The sequence below is a fragment of the Pangasianodon hypophthalmus genome, chromosome 16, assembly GCF_027358585.1.
Source record: "Pangasianodon hypophthalmus isolate fPanHyp1 chromosome 16, fPanHyp1.pri, whole genome shotgun sequence".
Classification (NCBI taxonomy): Eukaryota; Metazoa; Chordata; class Actinopteri; order Siluriformes; family Pangasiidae; genus Pangasianodon; species Pangasianodon hypophthalmus.
Window position 1 is genome coordinate 14,257,947 of NC_069725.1, and position 14,805 is coordinate 14,272,751.

Consider the following 14,805-nt stretch of genomic DNA (forward strand, 5'->3'; position numbering starts at 1 on the left):
CCCTGGATGGGGTGCCAGCCCATCGCAGGGCACAATCACACACGCACTCACACACCCATTCACACACTATGGACAATTTAGAGATGCCAATCAGCCTACAGCGCATGTCTTTGGACTGGGGGAAGAAAGCGGAGTACCCGGAGGAAACCCCCGAAGCACGGGGACTCCGCGCACACAGGGCAGAGGCAGGAATCGAACCCTCAACCCTGGACGTGTGGGGCCTGTAGATGGTGAAGTTTTTTTTTTTTTTTTTAAATTCTGTGTTATGTTCCTACAGCAAAAAAAAAATTATAAAATATTAAACTTACCTGCCAGTGTTGGTTTTCTACTGTGTTTATTATTTAATCTGTTCAGACTGAATTTTAGAAAACATGAACTTTATGAACTTGGACAACATTGAAAAATTTCTCAACTCTGTTATTGTTATTGCATTAAGAAATTAATTACAGAATGTTACTTAGGCCAACATTGTAATACGTAGTCAAATGTAAGCAAAAAGGCAAAAAAATAAATAATTATGCAAAATCCTGTTACTGAAAGTGTGATTTATGATCCCATTAATAAATAAATAATGTTTTAAACATGTTATTGTGGATGAAAGACATGATAAACATGATATTAATTATGGCTTTCAGTCAGTCTTGACCAAAGATTAAGACATGCCTCTTCAGAAGATGATATAAACATTTTCCCTTCACATGGAGATAGCCAACACCTTGAGGATTTCAGAAATGTACCACGTAATTTTCCATCCATCCATCCATCCATTCTCTGTACTGCTTATCCTACACAGGGTAACCTGGAGCCTATTCCAGGGGACTCGGGGCACAAGGCTGGGGGACACCCTGGACAGGGTGCCAACCCATCGCAGGGCACAATCTCACACACACATTCACACACCACAGCCAATCAGCCTACGACGCATGTCTTTGGACTGGGGGAGGAAACCAGAGTACCCGGAGGAAACTCCCAAGCACGGGGAGAAAACGCAAACTCTACACACACAGGTCAGAGGCGGGATTCGAACCCCCAACCCTGGAGGTGCAAGGCAACAGTGCCTAATTTTTATAGTTCTAATTTTTACTATTAAAACTTATAGACATAGCAAGAAAATTTAGACAAGGTGGAAATTCAGGAAATATCCCAATATATTCAAATTCACCCTTAAAAACTCCTCCTGACAGGGTTTTAGTCTGATGGTATTCCAGGACCCTGAGCCTTCTCACTGCATTTGCATGTGTATATGTTTTGATGGAGACTTCAAAACACTTCTATAAATCTCTCTTGCAACACTTAGTGGTGATAATGATAGTTAATCCAGTACTGAAAATGTTATATAAGCAGACCATTGGCATGAATTTAACATTCTGGCTCATGCATTAACACTAATTGTTTTTTAAAAATGAATTAATGCAAAAAAAAGTTGAATATTTTTTCGACAAAAAGCTAAACACAGAAGCAGCGTGTACTGGGTTTACCTGTATGTAGGCTACCTGCTATAAACAATACAGTGTTACATCATTTTCATAATATGTCTCATAAGATGTATTGATGTGCAAGGTGGTCTGCATTTCTTACCTTCTGCGAAAACGTTTGCTAAACCCAGAAGCACTAAAAGCCGGACTCTGAGGAGCATGCTGCCACTGGCGCCTCGCTGTGCACAAGAGCGCGCGCGTGCGCCAAAGTTTCCATGCGCAATATCCCTCCTTTCCTCAGCTAGAAGAAAAGGAGCTCCTTGATTTATACCCAGGCCCAGGACCAGCTGAAATCTACAGGGGAAAAACATTTGTACTATAACCACGATGGCCAGCTATTCAGGGTTGCCAGATCTAATGTTTCCAGCCAAATAAAGCCTTCCCTTTATTTATTTATTTACCTAAAAAAAAAAAAAAAAAAAAAAAAAAAAAAAAATATATATATATATATATATATATATATATATATATATATATACATGGCAAGGCATAGATGCAGTTAGTCTTCTATATAATATATATATATATATATATATATATATATATATATATATATATATATATTATATAGAAGACTAACTGCATCTATGCCTTGCCATAAAACAGGTTTTGTTTTTGTATGTTTGCTTGTTTATTTGTTTTAATTTATATTTTTATTTTTTTAACCATGAATTGGGAAAATTGCCTGGAAATGCATGGTTTATATATATATATATATATATATATATATATATATATATATATATATATATATATATATATTTTTTTTTTTATTTTATTACTTTATTTATTTAACCATGAATTAGGAAAATTGCCTGGAAATGCATGGTTTATATATATATATATATATATATATATATATATTTTTTTTTTATTTTATTACTTTATTTATTTAACCATGAATTAGGAAAATTGCCTGGAAATGCATGGTTTATATATATAAACCATGCATTTCCAGGCAATTTTCCCAATTCATGGTTAAAAAAATAAAAATATAAATTAAAACAAATAAACAAGCAAACATACAAAAACAATACCTGTTTTATGGCAAGGCATAGATGCAGTTAGTCTTCTTCACTAGGCACTATGAAAAAACCCCCACAAAAAACATAAAAGAACAATTTTAGTCAAACATTAGTCAAGTGTGATTAGTCAAGTGTGAATTTTAAAAATGATGATCCAGATGATCCAGTTAAATGGACTATCAAAAAGGGCTTATTTGTTATTTTTTCTACCAAAACCAAAAAAGAAATTTTCACTTTACTGAGCACTTTTTCAAATCCATCAGTGTGTCATCTGAACATGTGCTTCAAAATTCTACAACTTTCTGTATAGAGGAGTGCAAGGCGGTGCAGCGGGTAACCCTGCTGTCTCACAGGTTTTTGATTTTGTGTAAAATGCATAGAAATAGGACTAAGTAAGAATCATTTGGTTAATTTTCATACAATCTGAGTTGCAACTGCAAAACAAGCTTCTTGTCCTATTTTTTCATATGAGGTTCAGGTGCATATGAACTCATGAGTTTTAATGAATGATGTCAACTTTATTGGAATTCATATTGGAGAAGTCATAACAAAACTAGGCCTACCTTTACCTGTTGTATATATTCTTACAAAGTGGCAGTCATGAGACTCTGCTGGTTCAGCAGTGTTGTAGCTCATTTGTATCTGACATATGCACACTAAAATTGAAGAAGAATTTATCACTGTATAGTTTGAATAAGCCAAAAATCATCAGTGTGCTTGTACAGTACAATACACAAAGTTTACTTCTGGCCACAGAAATAGGAGCTTTTCCATCATGTTTCTTTCTGTGCCAGCTCAGTAAAATGATCTACTGCATATAAGAATAAAACATAAGAGTCCAAACTCTTGTAGCTTTAATTAAGATTTAGTAATAAGGACATATTGCTCTAGATGATGTAATATAAATTTTTTTTTTTACATTTTTAAATGCCATGCATGTTGGCAGAGGATATAAGATACTGCAGAATGTAACTCATAAATGAATCTGCTCTGTCAGTACTAGTGATTATCGTGATGTTTCCTCCTACCTCCTACAGTGTTAGATCATGGGCCATAATTCAATGAAGATGAGTGTTTAGCTTAATATTATGAGTCATACACATTTTAAAAACACGTAGCTCCAAAGTCAGTTCTCCTCCGAACCTCCCTGTCCAAGTCCAAATACATGACACTCAAGTTAAAAAAAAAAACTTTTCTAAGAGAAAAGAAACTAAAAACAAGGAAGCTAAAAATCTTTTAGAGATCATCGTAATTTAGATGTATGCAAAACTCCACACACACAATAATCCATTGGTCCTGTAATTTTGCGCAAGGCAAAGAGTTAATGTTAGAGAGTTTGGGGGTAGGTAGGGGAGGTGTAGCAGGTGTAGATTTATTTACAGCTAGAACTAGCAACAATTAATTTTGCATGAGATCAGGTTGGTTGAGTCCCTCAGCATTTAATCATTATCCAGTACATTCTGGACACCAAAGGCACCTGATATACTCCCTTGATAAGACTGATGGTTAGATTAACAATGTGTAGAATCTTAGAAATATTTACATGAGTTTCTTAGTATTTGGTGTATCCCCTTTTTGCTTTAATGATAGTGTGCACTCGAGCTGACACAAGTTTGGGTAAAACCTGATGATCCTTGTTAGATCAAATCCATCGAAGTATCATCTGAACACGTGCTTCAGAGGAACAATTTTCAAAATTCTAAAAATTTCTGTTTAAATTTTAAAAAATCCCAGATTTTCAGTGTATTCTCAGACTTTTGGACCCCACTGGACATATTAGTTAAACAGGTTCTCATTTCTAGTGAATGTGTATTAACTGCACAATCAGAGATTCAAAAACCATCTGAATGGATTTCAGGGTCTGTAGGTGACTTTTCCTGAGTGTGGTTTTCACACGGAGCCACAGATATTTTGACAGAAAACATTCTGGAGACAAAATCTAGACAGTTGAACCCCTGGGGGTTTGATGGTAGAGGCCATAGAGTGGGGCAGGCAGATGTTTGATGGCTCTTAATATTTATTTTCATGGAACAAAACACTGATTCACCTTAACTGTGCAAGAAAAACACAAATTCAAAATTTCCGTAAATTTCCTTTACTGTATTTTAGTAACAACAAAATCTCCTATTGCATTTGGAAATAGGTATTAATAGCAACAACATAAACAAAGATATAAACAGATATAAACAAAGTGAGTTATGAGTTGGCATACAGCATAGTTTGAAATTGTAGTTTCTCGATTTCTAGTTTGCTTTAAAAAAAAAATCTGTAGTGGCCACCTACAAACAAATAAAAGCTTTGGTATTTCAAACTGATACATGGTATAGCTTGGCAAGCCAACAAAACAACAAAGCAGCAATCAACTCAACAACATCAGCAACAACAACATGCTAGTATGTCATTTGGCTTTAAACTCCTGTGACCTCACCTATGCTTTGGTAGTGCTTAATATTATAATAAGTTATAATACCCCTATGAGGCCTCAAACAGGCAGTGCATGAGTGCTTACACAAAAGAAATATTATGCTTATTATGCGTAAAGTGTATTTTTATTTATAGAATTATTTCTAAATTTTTATCTTCAAATGTTTAGAGATGATTTATTATAGCAAGCACACAATCCACATCTCTCTCTCTCTCTCTCTCTCTCTCTCTCTCTCTCTCTTTCTTTCTCTGCATGTCTCTAGAAATGAATGCGTCACATTCTCAGTTGACCTTCAAGGAAAACTCATGAATCATGTGTGCTTATCTAGAGAATGGCCTTTCATTTCTATTAACATGCTCTTAAATTTTTTCCATCTAGACACAAAAACAAGCAACATTGTACAAGTTAAGCTTTAAAAGCTATGGCCCATGATGCCTGTGTTGTTTAGGTTGTTTATCTCACATTGTTAAAGTGAGTCCTCCTGCTCTCCATAATTAATCTCACCTATTCCAATTCACCAGCACATTTTTTCTGACAATACTTCACACGAATTTCCCATGATATCTTATTAATAATATTTAAACATCATATCATATACATTATGCAAAAAAGACAGTTAAAATCCATGATGCACCATTTAACAACATTTTTAAAATACTCCAGTATTTTAGTATCAGTCTTTCCTAAGGATGAGTAGGAGAAAAGAATGTAAATTTTAAAAAATGACATTTGAAACTATGAACAAACACTACCTCCCTTCACTTCTTATCCAGCCAGTGGTTTTAGAGGTCTTGTAGATCACTCGATCATGCTGTCATGATGATTCTGGACTCCTGATTTATGGCATGCCTTGAACTGACGTTTTGTCCTTGTTTACTTTGTAAGGAACTCCTCTTAGTCCCTGCCCTAAGTCCAGACCTTTGACCTGCTACTCTGACCTTCCACCCTGCTGCTAATTAGGCACATTGCTGTGTCAGGCCCAGATTGAACAGTGGTTGCATTTGTTGCACAATGAGAATTTGATTAAGGATAAAACACACACTTGCCATCTTTCCATAAACACTTCATGCTTTTGCTTTTCAGAAAAGAAAGGGACAAACAGATAAACTAATATTAGCTTGGTAATCTGGAGGTTTAAAAGCTGAAATACAGAGGATGATTTACAACTCATTTAATGGTTTCATTTTTAAAGAATTATTGATAATGCTGTGTATATTATGTATTTTTAACTGCACTTGTATTTTCACTTTGCAAATTGTACAAATTTTGGTAGCATCATCAGTATTACCTTGACAGTATTACTGTCAAGCCTCAAAAGGCTATAAAATGACTGCTATACTTAATAGCATTATCAGATCATCCAAAATAAATAATCAAAGTAATAAACTAAAGAAGGCTTTAGTGATTCAATGATGTTTTACACAAAACAGTGCCATCTTTATTCACACTTTTGAATATATGCATTATATGCAATACATGCAAGCAATAGCAATCAACAAACACTTAATGCCTCACCAAAGACATAAGTAGTCATCCCAAAAGCAGCTCTAAATATAATCCGTGCAACATAAGCTTTAAGTGGAAAGTGGTTTTCAAAGGGTTCTTAAATGGTTCTTTGGAAAATGAATGGTTCTTAGCTACCTAGATGTGTTCTGATTGTACCTTTTCTGATATGGAAACACTCAGTTGTAGGATTCTAGACAGAACCTTTTATAGCTTTCCCCAGAAGGACAACCTAAGAACACTTAAGGACTCTAGAGATAAAAGCTGTACTATAATGGTTTAACCAGTGACAGCACATGGCATAGAAGAAACTTCAGCATTTAATTTTATTTAAGTGAGTTGCATGTTAAAGAAACAGTTTTATTTTTCAAAATTAAATGAGCGTTAGAGTCACTTTGTTTATGGCTCCATTAGCTAGCTAACCTCTGATGCCTTCTAAAGTATTCCTAGAAAGTCTACACATATAGCTAATGTACAATAAACAAGTAAACAATATAAAAAACAGTAATACACTCATGCAGCTGATTTTACTGGACTTCCATACCCCTGGACCCATAAACACTACAGTAAAATAAAATAAAATAAAATAGCATACTAAATAGTAACAAAATATAATAAATGTAATTTCCACCCTTTCTGCTTTGCTAACCTGAGTGGTCTAAGCTCAAGCTGCTGTAAGTGTTGATTTTGCTTTCAAATGAGATCAAATTCATTTATTCATGTATGGTGCTTGAGAAATATGTTACAATTCAAAAATACGTTAAAACACATAATTAATTCTTAAGTGGTATGTATAGTATTCTCCATCAGGGATGCCAATATTTTCCTTCTAATGGAAGCATCTGTCCTTTGACATATTGATATTAAGTGTTCCTTATAAGATAAAGTTTGTGGTAAATTGGTGCCACTTTGTGGATAAAAGATGAACAGCCACCATGCATGGCAATTAGCCCTGCACTTTTTATTTTTAATATACTTACAAGGGGATATAACGGTATACAAAAGCTGGGTTATTTTTTCTACCCAAATACTGAGCTGTGCCTAGTAGATCATTTTATTGGGTTTATTGGACAGTGTTGGGTATTTTTTGTGTAACCCACCCACTGGGCTAGTGAATGGGTCACACAGTGCAAATCCATTCGCCCATCCCACTCTACATCAGTATTATCATGAGTAGCTACTATATACAGTGCATGGTGTTATTGAGAAGATTCCAATGCCCTGTCACAAAAGCAATACTGTTTGTGTTATTTCACCAGGATGATTGTGTTTCACACTTGCATGTACAATCCCCTCCGAAAGTATTGGAACGGCAAGCCAATTTTTTTGTTTTTGCTATACACTGAAGACATTTCGGTTTGAGATCAAAAAAAGAATATGAGACAATAGAACAGAATTTCAGCTTCAGATGTAAATAGCAGAAAATGAAAGCTGAAGTTATGCTCTATTGTCTCATATTCATCTTTTGATCTCAAATCCGAATGTCTTCAGTGTACAGCAAAAACAAAAGAATTGGCCTTGTCGTTCCAATACTTTCGGAGGACACTGTAATCTTCTACATAGTTTCTACACAGCTGTGGGCCAATCTATAAACCAGTTGCTGGGTGATTTAATGATTTGAGTGCCATTTATGTCCCACTGATATTACATATATGAATATGTACATAAAGATAAAATACATTTTAAACATAGGTAAAGTGTCCTTCACACCCACTTATGTGCTTGTTTTCAGATAAATAATTAAAAAAATTAAACATTAAATCTTATGCTAGAAACATAACGGAGTCATCCATTATAGGTAATGAAAGTTGTAGATTTTCATTGTGTGTCCCATAACATTCACTCTACCCTGAACATACTAGCAAACCTTGAAATATTTTTAATATTTCAAAAGACACTTTCAACAGGAATTTGCATCATCTGAATTTCCTGATGATCCTGGGAAGAAGAAAAGTAACTTCTCTCATTTTTTTTCTTTATTTTCAGTGATATTGTCATATTGACTAATAAACTTTGAAAGTAAAACCCTGTTATCTGAATTATGGATTGAAATTGAATTATTAATTTAAAAAATAATTTTGAATAAATAATTCTAATGTCTACAATGACCTTATGCCATTATCATGGATGTTAGTTAACCACATTTGTGTATCTGCTACTTCTATGCTAAAAACTCAACCTTGTTACTTTCAAACCTGTTACTAATTTAAGAGAAAATAGTGAGGATCTGCACTCCAATTCATCCCAAAGGCATTCATTTGGGATTGAAATCAGGGCCCTTTGCAGGCCACTTGAGATCTTCTACACCAACCCTGGCAGAACATGTCTAACAATAATCTCAGACGGACAGATGGACAGATGTGCAGACAACCCGAAAATATAAATGTTAAGAACAGATAAAAATTACGAAGTAATAAAAATTATGAAGTAAATGCATTCTGAGTACTACCTCTTTAACAAAATCCATTGTGGACTGAATAAAAAATCTTCATTTTTGTATTTTGAACAAGATCCTAATGTGTGGCCATTACTTATATTAATGCGTGGGCCATTACATTACATTACTTACATTAATGCGTGCCACAGCCAAACAAGACGTGATGAAATGAGAACATTTTTTAAATATTACATTATCTTGCTATGTTTATACTGTTTTTAGGTATATACACAATATTTGTATACTGGACATCCCTTCAACACACATAGTACTATTCGACTTTACAGTATACAGTTGCAAAAGAGTAATGATTTATAGTCCCACTATCCAACACCCAGAAGAGGATGAGTCCCTTTTTTGGGCCTGATTTCTTCTCAAACTTTCTTCCTCATGTCATCTCTGGGAGTTTTTCCTTGGCACTATCACTATCATAGCTCTGGTTTGCTCAGTAGAGACCTAAATCTAAATCTACATTCGGATTTGTGTAAAGACATGCCAAATTTTTTTTAAATTGTGAAATATAATAAAAGTAGTCTACACACAAAAAGCCTGCACACCTCTGAGCCTAGTTATCTGCTAGAATCTTAAGCTTGGAAGCTGTTTGTGCTATGGTTTCTGTAACCCCAACACTACCTCTACCATTAGCTCTAGGCTTATAGGTTTAATCCATGTACAAAATAGTCCACACACAAAACAATAGATCTCCAAACTTATCTGTATGGATTGGCATAAGTGGTAAATAAGAACACATGCACAGTAAAAAGATTTAAATGGGTGGCAATTTTCTATCATACCCATGTAAATGTACCCATTTTATCACATATCACATCTATCTAGCAGAATGCCCTAGCAGAGATTCTTGAGTAATTTTTTTCTGTGTCCTCCTGCCTAGTAAAAAATCCAGACTTGAAAACAAATGACTGGCTGAATGAAGTTCCTTGGCTGAAGGCTAATTCTGAATGCACTGAAATGTGGAGCAAATTTCGCCATTCATATCCCCATCTTGCTGAAAAAAATAAATGTGTACTTCACAGAAGAACCTATGGAAAGAGGAAATGCTAGTGAAACGAAGAAAAAAATTTCTAAAAAGTACTAAAATGTCTTCAACACTAGCTTTCCATAGAGTTAAACATGCATGACCCCTCCATGACTTGCACATGCACAAGATGTTGTTCTGTTGAAGCAGCTTAGCATTAATATTGGGGCTGCTTATCATATGAATGTGGGTGGCAGACAACTCATGCATACCATCATTGCTGCAAATCAGCTCAGCTGTAGTTCAGAATGTCTGGGATGTTCTTTTCGGATTGGAGTACATTAATAGACAGGAACAGGAAACAACAAAGGAGAACATTTACCTGATTGTCTTGGTTTAATTAATTTAGTTTACACTCACACTGCACAGGATATAGTGGATGGGCTCGAGAGTTTTATTTCATGTCAGTGGATTAGGTGATAAATTGAAGTCCAAGCTAGTGTCTGTGTGTTCAGATGGGGTCGCTTTTATTGTTAGTGTGTACGATGAGTTATGACAAATTGCCATCTGAGAGGCACTTTTACACATATTTTGCACTGTTCCCACTTGGGAACTGCTCCAAGTCAGCTGATTCCTCAGCGCCATACTGTGACACATTTAATTATAGTGTTGTCAAAGTCCTTCATTTTTTATTTGTAGAAGGGAGCTGTGAAAAAAGGATGTGTTAAAGGGACTTTGCGAGGACAAAGAAATTGAGTTTATCAAATTAGGCATGTTTCATAATATCAGGTGGCATGCATGGAGTCACGAAACCTTGTCAAAAAACTTTTACCTGCAGAGAGCAAGTGTCCTCAGTTTCAGACATGAAAGATGAAAGAAATCGAGACAGAATGTTTTCACCGTTTTGATCTAACTTACTCGATAGTGCTAGTATTTTGCAAGAGACATCTGTTGCATTTCAGTGTAAGCAGCTCACAAATGGACAATTCAAAAATGAGATCATGGTGGCTGTGGGACAGTTCACTCTTTTGCTTGACAGCAATGGTCATCACAGATGATGCTGATTCTATGATCCAACTACCTGGCTTGAGGAGGGGCAAGGCCCACATTTTTAGAAGCAAAATTCCCAGTGAAATAATTCAGAAGTATGAGGCCTGATTGTCTTTTGAGGCAAAGTCTGCTTTAAGGGAACAGAAGCACTTGAAGCAAGCTGGGAAATGTCTCACAGCCTCCTCTGTGTATGCTCTTGTCAATGTTATTAATAACAGCAGGCCAGACTGTTACTCCTGTATTCAGAAAATAGTACTGTTGTCTCGCATACTGCCTTTAATCAGTGCTGCTCGTAAGAGGGGACTTTCACAGGTTAATATTATCAGAAACAAATAGAGAAGCCACTTGTCAGACAAGAGTGTGTCTGCTTTGATGCACATTGATATGTGCAAGCTACCCACATAGATATTTGAGCCCGGGCCTGCAGGTGAATTGTAGTTGCAGAGAGTACAGTGCAGGGTCAATCAGAGGGAAAGGAGCTCATGCCAGATTGAAAGTGGAAGTGAAGAAGTGATGGAGAGTGACTTGGATGAATTTTTAATTTGTGTGAGTACCATATCATTCATGCAGGCACTTATTACAGTACCAGTACCAAAAACTTGTCAACCCCTCCCTATTTGCATTGCAAGAATCTGCTAGAAGTTTGCCCCTCCCTTCCCAAACACACACACACACACACACACACACACACACACCAATTTGTGTTAATCTCTGATACAACTGTAAGTTTTGTAACTGTATGTGCTCTGGTTCCCATAACCCTAATAAAACCCTAGTCCCATTTTGCACGTTTAATACCTGCAAAAATTGTTAAAAATCATAAAAGTAGTCTACACATGGTCAAAACATGGTCTCCACAGCTATTTGCTAAAACCTTTGGAAGCTGTCTGTACTCTGGTTTCCATAACCCTAACCCTATGGTGGAGGATCTGTGATGTTGAGGACCTGTCTTACCTCCACTGTTCATGGGAGTCTTGTTAGGATACATGGCATTATGAACTCTATACAGCCATTTTTTTCCTGGAGCCTTCTTGGACAAAGTCACCTTGGTCCTTTCAGAAAGATTGTAATGAGTTTATAAGCCCCAGGGAGATGCCATCCATAGTGCTGTGGTGCACTGCATACACATTTAGACAATGAGGCTGGTGATGAAGGGAGAACCACAGTGAATAATAAGTTGATGTGGCATTAGGGAGTGCCTTGCCAAACCTTTCACAGATCTGGGACATTGCTTCTGGGTGCAGACACCACTCTTCTGGGTGTATGCTCTGTTTTGCCAGGGTGTGCATTGCAGCATTATGGTGAATTGCTCTCCTACAAGGCATGGTGAGTGATACATTTGACTTTCACAACGTTGTCCAGACAGACTCACATGTGGCATTCTCTATGAACAGGTAAGAAGAACTTGAGGGCCAAAAAGACCAGCCTTAATTCTAGCTGGATGTTGCTCCCTGTGCCCATATGAGCTCATGAAGCCAAGCACTGTAATCTGTGTGAAAAGGGTGGATGTATCAAAAATAGCCTACTTCATGGTACATAGGAGCCTCAATTATAGCAGTATTCTGCCTCTGACCAGCAGTGACGACAGGCTCACATGAATACATCTCAAGAGCGCCCGTGGCACCAGAGAGAGGCTGAAATATAGAACTTTGAATTTGGTTTCCTGTCCATAGAAAGCAAACCTTGAAAGTGTCTGTGTTCTGGGGTGGTGGGAATGTGAAATATGCATTGTACTGATTCACTGATATGAACCATTCTCATGGCTGTATGGTATGATTAACATATGATAACTTTAGCATGTGAAAGGGAAGAACTTTCAGGAACCAATTCAGCCCTATCAAATCTAGAATCAGCAGGAAATCACTGTCCTTCTTTTATATAAGAAAGTTAGTGTTATACAGGGTTACAGACTGTTTAATCTAAGAAGAAAGAAATGTTTTGCAGGCAAGTCTAAAAGAAAACCAGACATTCCAGGATTTTTGCAAACTGAAGCAGCTTTGCAGGTCAGCTGAGAGAACTTGTCAGAATAGCTCAGATGCCAATACTGCAGCAGTGGCCTGAATTACATAACCTATTATACAATAAAGAAGTGAAAAATAGGTAATATGGACTAATTTGGCAAATTTGGCAATTTGGCAAATTGTGGACTAATTTGCCAAAATAAATGAAGGTTTAAAAAAAAGGCTTTGACATTGCCTTGCAAGCAAGAACTTTCTTTCCAGCAATTCATTCCAGTAATGGTCACTCTTTCTGAATTTTATATTTCCTAGTATAGGCCTAGAGCATGTGTCTATTTTCAGCTTTGGTGATCACCCTATTTGGTAACCCCTTGGAGCATACTGTCTCTATCTCTTCACTTAACTGTGCATGCCATCAGGAGGGTCCTGATTGTGATTAGTTCCCTAAATATTGTTTATACTGTTAATAACTGAGATGATGGAGATGAGTATATTATACCTGCTGTAAAATAGAGAAGAGACCTTCCAGGGCAACATGACATACAGTACTTTGCTACATCTAGAGAAGGGCACGTGAAAGTTAAGGTGTAAACGAGTGAGTTAAGATACTGGGATTGCACTTGTAGTGAGCTTTTATCCTCACTGTCTGTCTGATTAATGGACAAACAGAAACTAGCGCCATTCAAAGCTCCCTCTATAGGTGTTTCCGCTAGTGGCGCGCGCACCCGCCCCTTCAGCGCCTCTCCTCATCCATCTCACCGGCTATTCTTCCCTTTTTCGCCCTCTCCCCTATTCTCTCGCGCGTTCTCTCTCTCTCTCTCTCTCTCTCTCTCTCTTGGACCGCTTTGTCGCACCAAAGCGAAGGGAAGGACGGTGTCTGTCTGAGCACATTGGCTGTCCCGAACCCTCCATGCTCGTCTTCTGGACGAAAATCCGAGCGTCATTCCTGGAAATAGAGGTAGTTCTATTGTGTGTGTCCGCGCGCTGCTGTGCCTCGTGTGTGCTCGTGATGTTCAGTGCTGGTTAATGCATGATCTGCATGTTAGCACATCGGCAGGTGATAAACCAGTCTAATGTCCTTGCATCTCAAATTTCTGCATGTGTGCTATGGCTTTATTCATACACTAGTCTGATACGCTGACATTTTCAGCACCAGGCCGGTGCAGCACAGCAAGGATTTACTGCTGTGACCGGTCTGTTTTTGCTTTTTCTTTCTTTTCCTTCTTTCTTTTCTTCTTTTACTACTGACAGACTTTGATACAGTACTATATTTAACATAAGAAATGTAATAGCAATAGCTGTTTTTCTTGTGATGCCTTATTTCTGACAATAATCTAACAAATTAGAGGCAACCCTCTCCCCCCCAACACACACACACACACACACACACACACACACACACACACACCAACCTATTAAACTACCTTGGACAGCAGTACCCACTCTGAATATTAAAGCAGAACCCTGCTACATGCAGAAGATAGCCTTTCTCTTCTATATAACATAATAGATGTCTCTTGCCTACCTATTCTCTTTCTTGATTCTTTTCTATGCACATCTCTGATTGGTCACTTTTACTCTAAAGGGGAGCTAAAAACGTCTGTCCAGAGTGATACGCCTTAATTTAGAAATATGTGAGCCTAAATGTAGCTGTACAAGCCTACTGTTTAATGTCTGATTGCTTTTAAGGTGGTAATTATAAGTTGTCTCAGGCTTGCTGTGTTAATGAAAGAGAGGGCGTGGCACTGAGGGCAGTCGTGCACTGAGAGAAGCCAGATAATAGATGATGTAGAGGCTTCAGGAAACAACACAAGCGTGAACTGCATAGGCAACGTGGCACTGACAGAACAGCACATGAGGAGATACTACTGATTTAACACACCAATTACGAAGGGAGGCTATTAAAGCAATGTACAGGGGAGAAGCAGGCAATTTAAATAATAATGTAGCCTGCAA

The 14,805-nt window shown here is 37.0% G+C and overlaps 2 protein-coding genes across 11 annotated transcripts in view; one reads left to right on the top strand and one right to left on the bottom strand.

Annotated features, from left to right (window-relative positions):
• edn3b (endothelin 3b) overlaps window positions 1–5,793 on the bottom strand; it is a 19,829-nt gene extending 14,036 nt beyond the window's left edge. Inside the window, exons 1-3 of one of the 2 annotated variants that reach the window (XM_053240551.1) lie at window positions 5,678–5,793; window positions 2,513–2,559; window positions 1,579–1,769 (exon numbers count right to left, since the gene is read on the bottom strand). In XM_053240551.1, the coding sequence (XP_053096526.1) occupies window positions 1,579–1,636 (58 nt within the window). In that variant the 5' untranslated portion in view covers window positions 1,637–1,769; window positions 2,513–2,559; window positions 5,678–5,793. The remainder of the gene's footprint in view (window positions 1–1,578; window positions 1,770–2,512; window positions 2,560–5,677) is intronic. The other variant, XM_034312019.2, reaches the window with a different exon arrangement.
• A 7,761-nt stretch (window positions 5,794–13,554) lies between these two features.
• Window positions 13,555–14,805, top strand: part of si:dkey-178k16.1 (band 4.1-like protein 1) — a 61,566-nt gene continuing 60,315 nt past the window's right edge. For 7 of the 9 annotated variants that reach the window (XM_053240805.1, XM_026920996.3, XM_053240806.1 and 4 more), the window contains exon 1: window positions 13,555–13,807. The gene's annotated coding sequence lies outside the window, so the exon portion shown is untranslated. The remainder of the gene's footprint in view (window positions 13,808–14,805) is intronic. The other 2 variants (XM_053240810.1, XM_053240811.1) reach the window with 1 other exon arrangement.